This window comes from Pleurodeles waltl, chromosome 11 (assembly GCF_031143425.1).
Source record: "Pleurodeles waltl isolate 20211129_DDA chromosome 11, aPleWal1.hap1.20221129, whole genome shotgun sequence".
NCBI lineage: Eukaryota > Metazoa > Chordata > Amphibia > Caudata > Salamandridae > Pleurodeles > Pleurodeles waltl.
This window is the reverse complement of record NC_090450.1, coordinates 337,948,894-337,965,362: the sequence shown is the minus strand read 5'-3', so window position 1 is coordinate 337,965,362 and position 16,469 is coordinate 337,948,894. Positions and strand designations below refer to the sequence as shown.

The window sequence follows — 16,469 nt, the reverse complement described above, 5'->3', positions numbered from 1 at the left end:
TGTCTGACCGTAACACTTCCCTACTTTTTTTAGTGTTGGGGATGTGTGAAAATTGATAAAACCTCTGCTACCGTTGTAATAATGTCTTGAGAAGAGGGTGGAAATGTTCTTAATATTTTACGTAAGTTCCGGTTGTGTGTTGTGGCACAGGATATGTTTTGTGCAATGTGTTTCAAGTTGCAAGTTTGTTTATTGCATCTTTTTATAGGTGGAATGGGTCCAACCTCAGACACAGGCTGGGGCTGCATGCTTCGCTGCGGACAGATGATCTTTGCTCAAGCTTTAGTATGTCGTCATCTGGGTCAAGGTAAGTGGTATCTTCTGTTAAATTGGATGTTAGAGGAATAGAATCCCCACAGGATGTAACTGCCCTTTACAGCAAGGTGTAAACATTGAAAAGCCTTTGAGATCCTCCCGTTGCTTGGTAATTACAGAGATGGTAGAGCAGCCAGCTGTCTGTATTTTACAAGGACAGTCCTCTATGTAGCTGTTCTGTCCTTAAAACATCCATTTGTTTGTATGTTTATTTTTCCAAAGAGTGTAGACTCAGTTATTCCTCATTGCAACTATAGTTCTGCTCTGTATTGTGGCAGACCCTGAATTACTGATTAAAATATAAAGATGATGGGTGACATGCTTACAAATAGTCTCAGCCACTGGCAGCTGTTCGGGACTTCACTTCAGTCCATCGGTTTTTACAAACTTTGCCTCTAGACAGAGACCTGTGATATTCAAATCTGTCAGCTAAGTCAGTTCCTCTCTGAATAGGAAGAGAAGCAACCGCAGACCATTCTTGGCCTACATAGGCCTTACAAGCAAAACAAAGCTTGATTTGCGGCACGGTGATGGCATAACCCACATCTCGGCATACCTGTCACACTTTGAGTATCACAGTAAGGAAAACATAAAGGTGGTTGGTTGAATGTTTGCAGATAGTCTCAGCCTCTTGCGTGTAGCAGCAAGTCCAGTCCATTGTGTTTCACCTACTAAACAACTCCAAACACCAGCCCTATGAAAATCAGACTTCTACTTTTCCAATAGGAACAGTCTGATCCAAACTGCCAAGTCAGGTCCACTCTGAACAGAAACACTAGTAATTTCAAATCTACCTAGGCCTCATCAGTGAGATATAGCTTGAGCCCTGTGCCATTGTCACACTTGTGTTATGTCTGTAATATTGCCATTCTGTCCAGAATTTCCATCTTTAAAATTACCCCCTATTCCAGAATTTTCTTAGTAACTTTCCATAATTTGACTCGGTTAACTGTGGTTACCCTAGATGATGGTATCATGAGGGCTGGCTCAAAAGTCCTTCTTTGGATATGTAGGTGGCATGCGGTTTCCATAGTGTAGGAAGACTTGCAGTAAAATTTTCTTTGTAACTTTCCATAATTTGACTCGATTAACAGTGGTTACCCTAGATGGTGGTATCATGAGTGCTGGCTCAAAAGTCCTCCTTTGGATGTGTAGGTGGCATGAGGTTTCCATAGTGTAGGAAGACATGCAGTAATATGGGATTCTGTAAGTGAAGGGAATACACCCAGGCTAAATGAACGCTTCATGCATCCTTCCTAAGTGCCATTGCACTAGGTTCCAAAATGAAACATACACACCCTCACCAAAATGTTGCAACATATTGTAACATTTGTATAGTGCTTCATGCCCTAGAAAAGTTTCAATAGCAGAATCAGATGTGTGAATAAGAGGCTGCTTCTTTCATTGTTTTTGATGTTTATAGAGTTGCCTTCGTGGGATATGTTTTAGTGTCTTACCTAAGGTTGGAAGGAGAGCTTCTAACAGTGGTGCAGCAATCATGTAGTAAAGATGTGTGAGAGATGCAGTCCCTTTTGCATATACTTACCTTAGAAAAAGCAAGTGTGAGTGTTTTTGTCTGGAGTGCTCTTTATGAGAAGTATTTTGATGGTGTGCATGTGGTACAAAGTGGTGCTCGAAATATATTTATGTGAACCTGTCACTGCACTTACATGACCACAGATGCAATGTTGCTGGACTGCTTGTCGAGTAAGACTTATTTTTCCAGCACTTATTACACTTAACCACCCAGCCTTTAAGAAATAAATAAAAGGTGTTTTCATTGTAGTACTCACAGATTCCTAGCTTAACTAATCTATTATAAAGGCATATTCAGACTTTGTGCTCCAAATGCTGATTTATATCTAGGTATCCTCTCAGTGTCCATTGGCAACATAAAGCATTTGTGATATGGTCAGCACATGTTTTTTAAATTCAAATTGTTGTCTAGATGTATTCCTGGAAGTTGAGCGACAGAAAATAGTTGTGAATGGAGGAGTAAAGGTGATGTGAAGTCACATTGGAAAGATAGAATCGTGTGGAATGCTATGTGCTAGGGCGCAGTTGAGAAATGGGGAGTGAGGTAAAGAGAAAGCAACCTGTAACTAGAGTGAAGAACATACGGTTAGAATTAAATATTCATCAGATGAGAGAAAGAGCCAGGTTAAAAGAGACTGTGCTGATGAAGAGTCAAGGTGGTAGAGCCAGAGTGAAGCGTAGGATACTGTACAGGAAAATGGAATGGAGGAAAGATCCAAGGTGAATGGTAAGAGAGGAAGGGCTAAGTAAAAGCATACTGAAGGTGATATGGCAGATGAAAGTTGTGGGGGAAAGAAACAGCTAGAGAGAAAGAATATAGAAAGGACCAAGGTGAAATAGCTTGGAAGCGAAAGGCACAGGATGAAGGAAACTACTAGTGAATGTCTACTAGCCTTGCTTCAGTCTTGTTGTTGTTTGTTGACAGTGTCTGTCTTCTCAATATTGCACTGGTTATGCCTGTATGACTTAACATGACAGAGAAAATGGCAACATCTGTATTCAGGGTGCTTTTTGGGACGGGAGTGTCCACTTCATGGTATCCAGTTATGTTTTCTGCCCCTGTGTGCCCCGCTGTGACTGTCCGTTATCCCAGTTTTTAGATTTAAGGCCCCAGCCTCACACTAATCCTGCTAAGGCCTAACTTGTGACAAGAGTTCTGTCCTAGAGTGGTGCCCCAATGATGCACTTGAGAGTGTGTAGTGCTTTCCTCTTATTTAGTTTCTAAGCACTAACATAACACAACAGAAATGCACTTCTGAGGTCAAAGAAGACTTTTATTGTTGTTAATTCTTCCCCAACCACAATATTTATGTATGACGAATTAGTAGCTTTCAAGTCCGCGTTAATCAAACAAAATATATCAGTTTGCAATATACACAGCAGGTTATATTTATAAGATATTGAATGCAAAGCAAAACAAATACTTCACCGTGTGGGAACTATCTACAGCTTCATCTTTCTAAGGTCTGCAAGCTGATGACCCCTGTCAGCCGCGAGAAAGAGAGATTCATCTACCCACACGGGATTGCTGGCAGCCTGCGCCAAGCTCCAGCACGAGGTCCGGCAGATTCGAATCTTACTCTCTGCAGCCTGTTACATCCGTTACAAAGGTGTGCCCCCTCCTCTCAGACCTGGGAAACTGAGCAAGCCTTTTGGAGACTGGCCAGATCTCCAAGACTACTCCTGTTCCCAAGCTCAAGCGAAGAGAAAACAACACCCATGTACTCTCTCTTATCATGTCTAGTCTACTGTGAGAAAAACATCTTGGTTCTCTGGTGCAAAAACACAGCTTGGAAAAATACAGCTTGGATTCTCAACTGCAATGTCTAACTCCACGTTAAAGGCAATGGGCAGCTTACCTAAATATCAAATGCAATGTCATGTTAAAGGCAATAGGCAGCTAACCTAAATATCAAATGCAATGTCTAGTGTCATGTCAAAGCCAATAGGCATCTAAGCTGAATACAAAATGCAATGTCTTATATCATGTCAAAGCCCATAGGCAGCTGAGCTGAATACAAAATGCAATGTATAATATCATGTCAAAGCCAATAGGCAGCTGAGCTGAATATAAAATGCAATATATGATATCATGTCAAAGCCAATAGGCAGCGGAGCTGAATACAAAATGTAATGTATAATATCATGTCAAAGCCAATAGGCAGTTAAGCTGAATACAAAATGCAATATATAATATAATGTCAAAGCCAATAGGCAGAATATCTAATAGCATGTCAAAGTCAATAGGCAGCTAAATTGAATACATCATGTCAAAGCCAATAGGAATGCAATGTCAAAGCCAATAGGCGGCTAGACTGGATACAGCATGTCAAAGCCAATAGGCAGAATACAGAATGTAATGACTAATGCAATGTCAAAGCCCATAGGCGGCTAAACTGAATACAGAAAGTAATGGCTAATGCCATGTCAAAGCCAATAGGCAGAATACAGAATGTAATGACTAATGCAATGTCAAAGCCCATAGGCGGCTAAACTGAATACAGAAAGTAATGGCTAATGCCATGTCAAAGCCCATAGGCGGCTCAACTGAACAAAACATACCATGTGCTACTGGTGAACATTGAGCAACTAATATGCGCAGTGGTGAAACACAAAGTCATTGGTCAAAACAAAACTTATCAAATGGCAGTACATTCCGCCCTTTGACCAATGAATTTTTGTTTCACATATCTCTTGTTTCAAACAAAAACAAAAAAATTAACATATAGATTTCATAACCTTTCACATCAGATACATCTATACAGAAAAGACTGGGCAATTTTTATACTCTGAGTGAGTCTCTAATTCAACAGTGTTAGCAATTTGATGTGGCATGAGTTCTGCTCATGTAAAGGTGCACGGTCCACCTGAAAGGTTTGCTGGAAGATGAGCAAAAGTCCATACGAGAAGGAAAAAAAAAAAAAAAAAAAAAAAAAACACAGCTTAGTTCCAGTGGAAGAATGCGATCAAACAAGTTGAACTTGAACTGAAGGCGCAGTTTGCGCAAAATGGATCCATGGTGCTGGCACTTTACTCAGCCAGGTTCAGGTTGGGGATTCGGTCCCTTCCCCGACCCCACACGCACACACTGGAAAGGGGACCACACAGCACACTCATAGACAGTGGCGAAACGTGGTAGGATCTGCAAAAGAAACAAGTATGACTTTTCTTGCAAATAACATTTTTCATTTAAACTGCACCCTTCCTCTTTCTTTCCCTGTTTTATAATCAGCAGGACGTTTTTGGGGCCCTTTGTTATATTTTCTGCAGGGTCTGGAGGATCACTTGGGGCTTCAGCCCACACACCAGCACTGAGGTTTTTATCTGCTGCACCACAGCTTCCCTTTTCTTGCACTGTCAGAAGGGCTGGGGCAGACTCATTCTTTACCAAACCTCCATTCACTGCACTTTTGTCAATTTGGGCCATTCTGTCTCCAATTTGTATGAATGAATCAGATTCTTTTCTAGGTATCAGCATAATTTCGATTTTTCCTTGGTAATCTGCAGCAATCACTTTCCCTAAAACCTGATCAATTTGCCATTTCTGTCCTGGTAACTTTCCTCTCCCCAACTGCTCTGTGACTGCTTGCATGACAGATTGCTTTTGTGCGTGCTGCACAGTTTTTATCAAATCTAGGGGAATGTGCATCTCTCTCATCTCTGCCCACCTGTAAGTGGCTTTTTCTCTCAGCTGTTCACATTTCTGGGGCACCCACTTAGCCATCCCCACTAAGGCAGAATTCTGGGTGAACACTTCTCTCTCTGCATTTTTCTCATTAACATCTGCAAGGTAATTGAACCATTAAGTGCTAAAACATTAGCAATGAACCAAAAATCAGCATAAAAATGACACATCTCACGTAGCTCTTGCTTTAAAATCTGACACACATTATACAACGCTGTTCCTTCTACGGTGCCAGAAAACAACATTTCAGTCAATGAATCATTAGTAAAACAAACATGCTTTTTATCTTCAGTAGACACGAATTCAAATGGTGCACACAACTTCATTGATAACTCTTTTACCTGTGGTACTCTAGCCCTGTCTTGCAAGTACCAGATCCATTGTATGATTCTAGCTAGGGGCACTATTTTCTTTCCTTGTTCTTGATTTACATGTACATAAGTATTTCCTTCTTGCACTGCGCAGAAACCTAAAGTCTGCATTATTTCATTTGCCAAATCACAAGCGCGCAGCTGCATATAATTTTTCACAGTGACCATATACAAAAGTGTTAGGATTTCACTCAAATGAGGGCTATTCTTTTTCCAAAAATCAAACAAGCTAATGAAAGTCGGCTCTTGCTCTAAAATCTTTCGTTTTACTTGTGCATTTTGCAACGGTAACTCGTAAATCACATTCTGGTCTCTCTCGTCCGTGTTATCAGTTAAGGAATGCATTTTGGCTGCCAAAAACCCTGGCTCACACGAAAACTCAAAGCAGCTCGGAGCTGTCTTAACCCCCTCATTACTGGAATGGGACAAGAAAGATTCTTCATTTTTATAACTTTCAGCATTATTTTGAATTATTGTATCCTGGCTAATTTGCTCACGTAAATTCCTATTTTCATGTTCCAACTTCCTACATTTCTCCTGCATTTCTCTGTAAGCAGATAAAGGTATCCAGACTTTTCTGTCATCATTACTTCCAAAACACACGTTTTCTACATATTTACAACAGGAATTATTTCTCAAAACATTATCAGGCATTTTAGCTACACATGCATTTTCTTCTGTAATTCCCCAAACAGAAAACAATTCACAGTTTTTCTTAGCACCATCAGGCAGTTTATCAACACATGTATTCTCAGACATGGTCTGCCGTGCTACTGTGATTCCCCAAACAGAAAACAATTTCTGTAATTCTCCAAACAACAGAAACAATTACACTTTTAAAGCGTGCACTTAGAAATCTACCAACTCGTCAACACCCTCTTAATCACCTCTTAGTGACCGACCCCACGACTCCTGGTACCAATTGTAGTGCTTTCCTCTTATTTAGTTTCTAAGCACTAACATAACACAACAGAAATGCACTTCTGAGGTCAAAGAAGACTTTTATTGTTGTTAATTCTTCCCCAACCACAATATTTATGTATGACGAATTAGTAGCTTTCAAGTCCGCGTTAATCAAACAAAATATATCAGTTTGCAATATACACAGCAGGTTATATTTATAAGATATTGAATGCAAAGCAAAACAAATACTTCACCGTGTGGGAACTATCTACAGCTTCATCTTTCTAAGGTCTGCAAGCTGATGACCCCTGTCAGCCGCGAGAAAGAGAGATTCATCTACCCACACGGGATTGCTGGCAGCCTGCGCCAAGCTACAGCACGAGGTCCGACAGTTGAACCATACCTAATCAGCTACTGAAAGTGCAGACTGAGAATATATGTCTTGTCTGCTGTGCCTGTATAAGAGTGGGGACTGTTGACCCACTTGTTGGTCCAGTTCCAAGTTCTCTCTGACCAAGAAGACAGTCATGCACAGAGTAACCAGAGGGTTTCTGTGCCACCAGAGCTAGTGTTTCCCTGAAAGCCAGTTTCCCAGAGGTGAGGGTACATTATCTAAAATCTGAACTGCAGAAAGACCTGCCTGTTTGGTGCTGAATCACCTGGTTATTCCTGCCTGAATGAGGTGGAGAAAGAGTGACCTAGCCCTGCAGGAGGAGCTGACTGCTGTAATAGACAGAAGCAATGAACCTTGGGTCTGAAATCAGTCAACCAGAGATTCACAAAAGAGCGTGACTGATGGCCTTCTAGGTTAAAGCTGGTCAGAGAACTTCAAGGAAGAACCGTGGTACTCCTTGTCAATATCCTTGCTATTGCTACCATGGCAGTTGTGTAAGTCAATCAATCAATCAATCAATAATTTATAAAGCGCGCTATGTACCCGTTAGGGTTTTGAGGCGCTGGGGGGGGGGGGGTTGGGGGGGGGGTGGTGCTGCTATCGTTCGAAGAGCCATGTCTTGAGGAGTCTCCTGAAGGTGAGGAGGTCCAGGGTCTGGCGTAGTGAGGTCGGGAGTGCGTTCCAGGTCTTGGCGGCAAGGTAGGAGAAGGATCTGCCGCCAGAGGTCTTGCGCTGGATTCGGGGGACGATGGCGAGGGCAAGGTTGGCAGAGCGTAGTTGACGTGAGGGAACGTAGAAGTTGAGTCTGGTGTTCAGGTAGGTGGGTCCGGTGTCGTGTAGAGCCTTGTGTGCGTGGGTGAGGAGTTTAAAGGTGATCCTCTTGTCCTAATTGGCCTCTTGGCCTAATTGGCCTGCTTTGCAAAGAAGGAATTGATTTCACCATGAGGACCTGTCGGTATTCCCCAAGTGACTGTTATTGGCATGACTAGGGAACTGGTCGATACATGCCTGAGCAATCTCTTTTTTTTTCTTTTTTTTTTTATATATATTTTTTTATTGTAATTCAAAATACTAAGTTCAAACTTTTGTGCTCACTGGAGCATAGAAGATACATGCATAAGAATCCAACACTTTTTGCATAATACCAAAGAGTATGTAATCAAAACCTTTATGGCACTTTTACGGCCACTACACCTCTGAGGAAAACCCTCTTCACCTCTGAGGAAAACCCTCTTCTCCACCCTTAGTTCCCATTCTCCAAGCTCTCCCTAGGGCCCCTCTAAACTCCCCCACCACGGATCATCGCCCAGTCTCCCCATACTTTCTCCCACTTCCTGGGGCAGCCCCTGCCTTTTTATACAGCTTTATTGGCTCTCTGGTACCAATCCTAGTAGAGCTGCCAATCTATTACTCGAGGGGTGGCTGTGCCCCCCCCAGGCTCTTGCTATATTATGTTTGGCTACTTCTGATGCCAGTCTCAACCAAATTTCCTTATTTGTAGGCCATGTGTTTTCCCCTGATACTCCCAGTAAGAGCCATTTAGAGTCCAGAGGTATTTCTAGTGCAGTGGACTGGCACATCTCCCAGACTAATCTGGCCCAGTAATCCTGTATCAAGGGACATCTCCATGTGTATGAATGTGCCTTCTTTATTGCAGTCTCTCAAACATAGTGAGTTCCCCGCCCTACCAATTTTGTGTAGCAATGGATGAGAAGAGTATGATCTATGCAGGATTTTAAACTGGAGTAGTCAGAACCAGGCCCTGATGGCTATGTCCCTCGGGCTTCCAAGGGCCGTCACCCACTCATCATATTTTAAGTGTCCAACGTTGTCCTCCAAAGCCTCCCTCAATTTACTCAGCAAGGCTGGGGAATTCTTGATTAATTTCCTGTACATCACTGAGCTTCCGTTTTTGGGAAGTGGTTCTAACAGGAACCTATCCTCCAGTGGGGATGTTTCTGGCAGCTGATCTCTTTTCTGGATATGCCTCCTCAGAGCATGCCCCAGCTGCAAATAATGATAATGTTCAGTGGTCGCCAGAATGTATTCCTCCTTAAGCATCTCAAAACTGATGAATGCCTGTCCCCTCCATACATCTCCCAGGTGTTCTTTTCCTATCAACTTTCTCTTCTGAAATCCTTGCAAGCCTCACACGCCTATGCCATAGTGGTGAGAGGTCAGTGAGTTTCCCTGCCCACCTTAGGTATTTGTTTGCGTCTTTCCAGGCTTGAATCACAACCCTCGTAAGGTGCGGCAGGGTTCGTTCATGTCTGGCATCATGCAGTAAGGCTGTGGGTCCACCCCTCCCCATTATGTGCCCATCAAGCCTGTACGCCGGATCCTGCTGATCCACAAACACCCATTCATTGACTTTGAGAAGGTGGGATGCCCAGTAGTATGTTCGAATGTCCAGAATTACCAGTCCCCCCTCATACACCCCTTGCTGTAGCTAGGCCAGGGCAATCCTTGGCGAGCTCCGGCCACCATGAGTCTGCATACCTCTGAGTCTATGGTACAAAAAACTTCCCTGGGATGAGTTCTACATGACATATAAGAGTCACAGCAGGCTCATCATTTTATAGAGAGCTTCCTTACCCATCACGGTCAGTGGTAGGCCGTGCCAGTGGGTGACGTCCCCCTTGAGTTTTTCCAGCGGGGAAGCCATGGTATATCCAAAGTGTTCTACAAAAAATTCTGAATATTTGCATGAGCCTACCAGTAGTAAGGGAAGGCTTCGATACATAGAGTTCAAGGTCGTCAGCATATAATGATATACCCTCTTCCCATCCTCCTGGAACCTTTATCCCCCTAACTACAAGATCCTGGTGGATCCATGCCGCGAATGTCTCTACTGTCAGGGCAAAAAGCAGGGGAGACAGGGGACAACCCTGACGGGTGCCCTTCCATAACTTGAACTCCCAAGATACCACCCCATTGACCTTCACACACTCTATGGGGGAGGCGTATTGTAATTTGACCGATGTGTAGAATTGTGCCCAAATCCCATGCCTGAGCAATTTCAGACACCTAAGGGGGATCCTGCAACCTGCAGTGCCGGATTAGGCTATGCCACTATTTGCCAAAGCACTTTGAAGCAGTCAGATCGCCGTCTCATGAATTACACCTGAAAGAAAGACTGCCTCATGGCCATATCCCAGAGAGGCCTCAGCATCAGGGCTGACCAATTAAGAGGAAGTGGCATGCTGCAGCTGTGATGTCCACCTGTTGCATACACCATCATGCCCAGAAGAAGGTCTCCATCCAAAGCCAGCTTTTGCTGCCTCCAGGATTCCACTCTGCACACTGCTCCTACCTGATCTGAGAAATGCAGGCCTTTGACTCAGCCACAGACAGCATAACTATGGTGAGCACAGACTGTAAGTGGGAGTCCAGTCGCAGACCGACTGCTGCCTAGGCACTGGTCAAAGAATAAACTGAACTGCAACACTGATCTAGCCTAAAAAGAGATTCATGCATACAACAGAGAAATCCCTGTACCTACACTGGCTACTACACCACTAAAGGGGTCATTATGAACCCCGGCGGTTCAGACCGCCATGCCGGAAGCGGATGCAAAGACCGCCACCGGCATGGTCGCCTGAACAGCCATATTATGAACACAGTGAGGGCTGCCTATTGCGGCCCTCATCCACCACCAGGCTGCCGCCGACAGACAGCCTGATGGTGGAGGGAATAATTTTCCGACAGGGCAGCGCTGCCCCTCAGATAATGATCCCTTCTGCCACCAGCCTATCCCTGGCGGGTTCCGCCGCCATGGGAAAGCTGGCGGAAGGGGTGCTCCGGGGCCCCCGCTGGGGGCCCCTGCACTGCCCATGCACTTGGCATGGGTAGTGCAGGGGCCCCTGTGCAGTGCCCCATCGCGCAGGTCCCTGCCCGATTTACGGGCAGTGATCTGCGCGACTGGTGCAGCTCCACCCGCCGCACACCAACATTGGCGGTGGCTCCATTTGGAGCCACTGTCAATGTTACGGCCCTTTTCCCCGCTGGGCCGGCAGGCAGAAACACTGTTTCCGCCCACCGGCCCAGCAGGGAAAACATTATACAACCAGCGGGGGGTAGTCGCGCTGGCGGTATCATGTTAACCGCCAGCACGGATCTTGGTAGTTTTAACCTCTGAGATCGTAATGAGGGCCTAAGTTCCTAGAGTATGAGAAGTAGGAGGTGTAGAGTGAGAGGGGTCCAACATTCCTAGCCTTACACAGTCAGCCTCACACAACGTGATACAACTTTGTTCTGAGTATATTATTGCATTTTGTAGTGTAATTTGTACTTGGTCCATTCTTATACACCAGTGGTAGAATGGACCCCGGGTCAGGAGTGGCAAACAACCCCAGCCTCATGGCTGTAGCCCCTGCCTGCCCCATAGCCCCCCCCGTGAGGGGTCTGACATTGTTAATTTGCAGCAAGGGAATACACATGGGAACAGATGATGTCTGTGAAAAGAGTGAAAAAGTGTAGAAAAACCCTCAAAGGCATATATAAAACCCCAAAACAGGAACAGGGCAAAGAAAAGGAAGTATCTAAAGGTAGAATGATGAAAACGCCAGTCACCAAACAGCTTTGAAACAGGGCTGAAGAGAACTAGGGAATGTATTCTAGCACGGGAACTCCAGCTCTAAGTTCCAACCGGCAGTGTCAAAGCCATCAGGTTTAGCACTTTGTTAGTAGATGTGTTTGGGCAATAGTTGGATGGTTGGGTGTTGTTGTGCCCCAAAATGCGCCTTAAAAAGAATATCCCATAATGAAGTAGCATTTTGGGCTACAACAGAGTGGAAACTGGGAGTAGGACCCCTTTGCTGAACAGACTGTATAAGCACATATAAGCTGTACCCTCTCAGAAGGGTGATATAAAAAGAAGTCAGAAGATGATTGTGTTTTAAGTGTTGAATATAAAAGGTATCTACAGCTATATTTAGCACAGTAGATAGGTGTATTGAACTGCCACCCAACAAGACCCCTACCTGAGATTCACCAGCAATGCATGGAATTTTGTATTGTTGATGAAACATTGCATGCTGAAAATGTGGTACCTATAAACAGTTAGTAAATACGTCTAGTAATTAAATGCGCAGGGTACTGGAAATTAAACCAAGGTGGGTCTCCATTGTCCCGGCATCTGCCACTCATACTAGTGAAGACATGTTGACATTATGTGCAAAGCTGTTTGTCCCAAGTATTTTTTATTTTTTATTTCAGAAAGTTTGAATATGGAATGAATTTGCTGGACACCACACTCTGACTAAACAGTGAATTGTTGTACTTGTTATGTATGGCAAGTGGGAAAAACATGTAAATAAATCAAGCATTGTTGGAAGACATTTATGGGTAGATTAGGTGGAAGCACCCCTGCCCGTCATATTGCTCAACAAAAAAGGATGAAAGGAAATTTGTGATGACTGCACACTTGCCATAATGTTGAAGTAGTAGAGTGCATCACAAAGATAGTTGTTATTCGGAAATTCTGCAAGGCTACATAAGTGAACTACGTGAACCTGACAATCACATGCGATGAACAGAGGTGCTGTTATTTTACGGGCAACAATTATAGTGCCACAGTTACAAAGTTAGTATCTCATACATCATAAAGAAATCAAATAAAAATAATAAGGGATTTGGCAAGTCATTTTTTGTTTTAGAAATTATTAATATGCTCTGGAGTTTCAAATGAAGAATGATTTTTTAAAATTTGGTATATAAATTGTTGTGCACTACAACATTGTCCTAAAAGAAGAGGGAAGCATCTGAGACGTAGCGGAAAAGTATTAAGAAAGAAAGAGTGATGAAATGTATCATTATTCCAGAAGATAGTTATATGGAAATACATACATCGTAGCAAAAGAGTGGTATTTTACCACTTGAAGTTGTGTATATTTAGTAAGCATAATTTTAGCACAGTGATGTTGTTATAGGATGGTAGAATGAAGTGAGAATTGTGTGTGCAAAAGAATTGAGGTATAACATGGTTGTTTAGTATGTTTAAAAAAGGTGTAGGGTAGATGTAGTCCAGTGGATGTAGCTGAGACCAAGATGGTGGTGGATGTGTGTAAGGAAATGCCTCCTTGGCATGGTTACCCCCTAACATTTTGCATTTGCTGATGCTAAGTTTTGATTGAAAGTGCGTTGGGACCCTGCTAACCAGACCCCAACACCAGTGTTCTTTCCCTAAACTGTACCTTTGCTTCCACAATTGGCACAGCCCTGGCACTCAGATAAGTATCTTGTAACTGGTACCCCCGGTACCAAGGGCCCTGATGCCAGGGAATGTCTCTAAGGGCTGCAGCATGTCTTATGCCACCCTGGGGACCCCTCACTCAGCACATGCACACTGCCTCACAGCTTGTGTGTGCTGGTGGGGAGAAAATGACTAAGTCGACATGGCACTCCCCTCATAGTGCCATGCCAACCTCACACTGCCTGTGGCATAGGTAAGTCACCCCTTTAGCAGGCCTTACAGCCCTAAGGCAGGGTGCACTATACCACAGGTGAGGGCATATGTGCATGAGCTCTATGCCCCTACAGTGTCTAAGCAAAACCTTAGACATTGTAAGTGCAGGGTAGCCATAAGAGAATATGGTCTGGGAGTTTGTCAGACACAAACTCCACAGTTCCGTAATGGCTAATATGAAATCTGGGAAGTTTGGTATCAAACTTCTCAGCACAATAAATGCACACTGATGCCAGTGTGCAATTTATTGTAACATGCACCCAGAGGGCATCTTAGAGATGCCCCCTGAATACCAACTCAACTTCTAGTGTGGGGCTGACCAGTTTCTGCCAGCCTGCCACAACCAGACGTGTTGCTGGCCACATGGGGAGAGTGCCTTTGTCACTCTGTGGCCAGGAACAAAGCCTGCACTGGGTGGAAGTGCTTCACACCTCCCCCTGCAGGAACTGTAACACCTGGCGGTGAGCCTCAAAAGCCTTTACAGCGCCCCAGGGCATCCCAGCTAGTGGAGATGCCCGCCCCTCCCGCCACTGCCCCCACTTTTGGCGGCAAGGCTGGAGGAGATAATTAGGAAAACAAGGAGGAGTAACCCACCAGTCAGGACAGCCCCCAAGGTGCCCTGAGCTGAGGTGACCCCTGCCTTTAGACATCCTCCTTCTTAGTTTTGGAGGATTCCCCCAATAGGATCAGGGATGTGCCCCCCTCCCCACAGGGAGGAGGCACAAAGAGGGTGTAGCCACCCTCCAGGACAGTAGCCATTGGGTACTGCCCTCCCAGACCTAAACACACCCCTAAATCTAGTATTTAGGGGCACCCAGGGACCCAGGAAATCAGATTCCTGCAACCTGAACTACAAAGAAGGACTGCTGACCTACAAGACTGCAGAGACAACGGACGACAACAACTGCTTTGGCCCCAGCCCTACTGGCCTGTCTCCAGAGTCGAAAACCTGCAACCAGCAACGCATCCAACAGGGACAAGCGACCTCTGAAGCTTCAGAGGACTGCCCTGACTCCCAGGACCAACAAACTCCCGTGAGCAGCAGCTCTGCTCAAAAACAGTAACATCTTTGCAACAAAGAAGCAACTTCCAAAAAACTCACTATTCGCGCCGTAAGCGTGAGACTTCACACTCTGCACCCAACGCCCCCGGCTCGAGATCCAGAGCACTAACACCACAGGGAGGACTCCCCGGCGAGTGCGACCCCGTGAGTAGCCCGAGACGACACCCCTGGACCCCCACAGCGACACCTGCCAAGAGAATCCAGAGGCTCCCCCTGACCGTGACTGCCTGTAACAAGGGACCCGACACCTGGACCAAGCACTGCACCCACAGCCCCCAGGACCAGAAGGAACCGAACCTCAGTGCAGGAGTGACCCCTAGGCGACCCTCTGCCTAGCCCAGGTGGTGGCTGTCCCGAGAAGCACCCCCCCCCCCGGGCCTGCCTGCACCGCTAGAGTTGTCCCCGGGTCTCTCCATTGTTTCCTATCTAAAACCCGACGCCTCTTTGCACACTGCACCTGGCCGCCCCTGTGCCGCTGAGGGTGTGTTTTGTGTGCCTACTTGTGTACCCCCCAGTGCTCCACAAAACCCCCCTGGTCTGGCACCCGAGGACACGGGTACTTACCTGCTGGCAGACTGGAACCGGAACACCCCTGTTCTCCACAGGCGCCTATGTGTTTTGGGCACCTCTTTGACCTCTGCATCTGACCTGCCCTGACCTGCTGGTGTGGTAACTTTGGGGTTGCCGTGAACCCCCAGCGGTAGGCTGCCTATGCCCAGGAACTGAGACTTGTAAGTGTTTTACTTACCTCACAATCTAACCATTACTTACCTCCCCCAGAAACTATTGATTTCTGCACAGTGTCCACTTTTAAAATAGCTTATTGCCATTTTAACAAAGACTGTATATGATATTGCTTTAATTCAAAGTTCCTAACTTACCTGTGTGAAGTACCTTTCATTTTATGTGTTTACTTCAAATCTTGAACCTGTGGTTCTTAAAATAAACTAAGAAAATATATTTTTCTATATAAAAACCTATTGGCCTGGAGTAAGTCTTTGAGTGTGTGTTCCTCATTTATTGCCTGTGTGCGTACAACAAATGCTTAACACCACCCTCTGATAAGCCTACTGCTCGACCACACTACCACAAAATAGAGCATTAGAATTATCTAATTTTGCCACTATCTTACCTCTAAGGGGAACCCTTGGACTCTGTGCACACTATTTCTTATTTTGAAATAGTATACTCAGAACCAACTTCCTACAATGTGTGATTAAAAGATGTGACAGGACAAACAGACCAAGAAGCAGAATCACTGTCTTCTTCATAGAATCCACCTTGGAAATTGCCACCAGCAGCATGAAACATTTGAACTTCAAATTCCTCATCTCTGCCAACAATACCCTGAGGGTCTACCTCATGTACTGTCCACCTGGACCACACTCAAACTTCAGCAGCACCATCGCAGACTTAGTTGCCCCCCTGATTCTCAACTCCAGCACCTTCATCTTCCTCTGTGACCTTTGCTACCACCTATAGAACCACACCGATCCCAACGTGACCAACCTCCTCGATGATATGTCCAACCTCACACTCACCCAGCTAGTGAAAGGCCCCACACTCCACTAGACACTTACTGGACCCTAGCTCCACCAGCTTCAGCAACATCACAGTAGACAAGCCCACACTTTCGCCTGGTCGGACCACACTCTGAACAGTTTCACCATACCAATCCTGTGCTACTACAGAAACACTATAATTAAATTTCACTACAGGACTGAAACAAGATCTCA

At 45.0% G+C, this 16,469-nt stretch overlaps 1 protein-coding gene across 2 annotated transcripts in view; it reads left to right on the top strand.

The window, feature by feature from the left end:
• The window catches only part of ATG4B (autophagy related 4B cysteine peptidase), a 483,533-nt gene that overhangs the window by 125,172 nt on the left and 341,892 nt on the right, over positions 1-16,469 (top strand). For both annotated transcript variants that reach the window (XM_069213627.1, XM_069213626.1), the window contains exon 4: positions 209-307. In XM_069213627.1, coding sequence (XP_069069728.1) covers positions 209-307 — 99 coding nt within the window. The remainder of the gene's footprint in view (positions 1-208; positions 308-16,469) is intronic.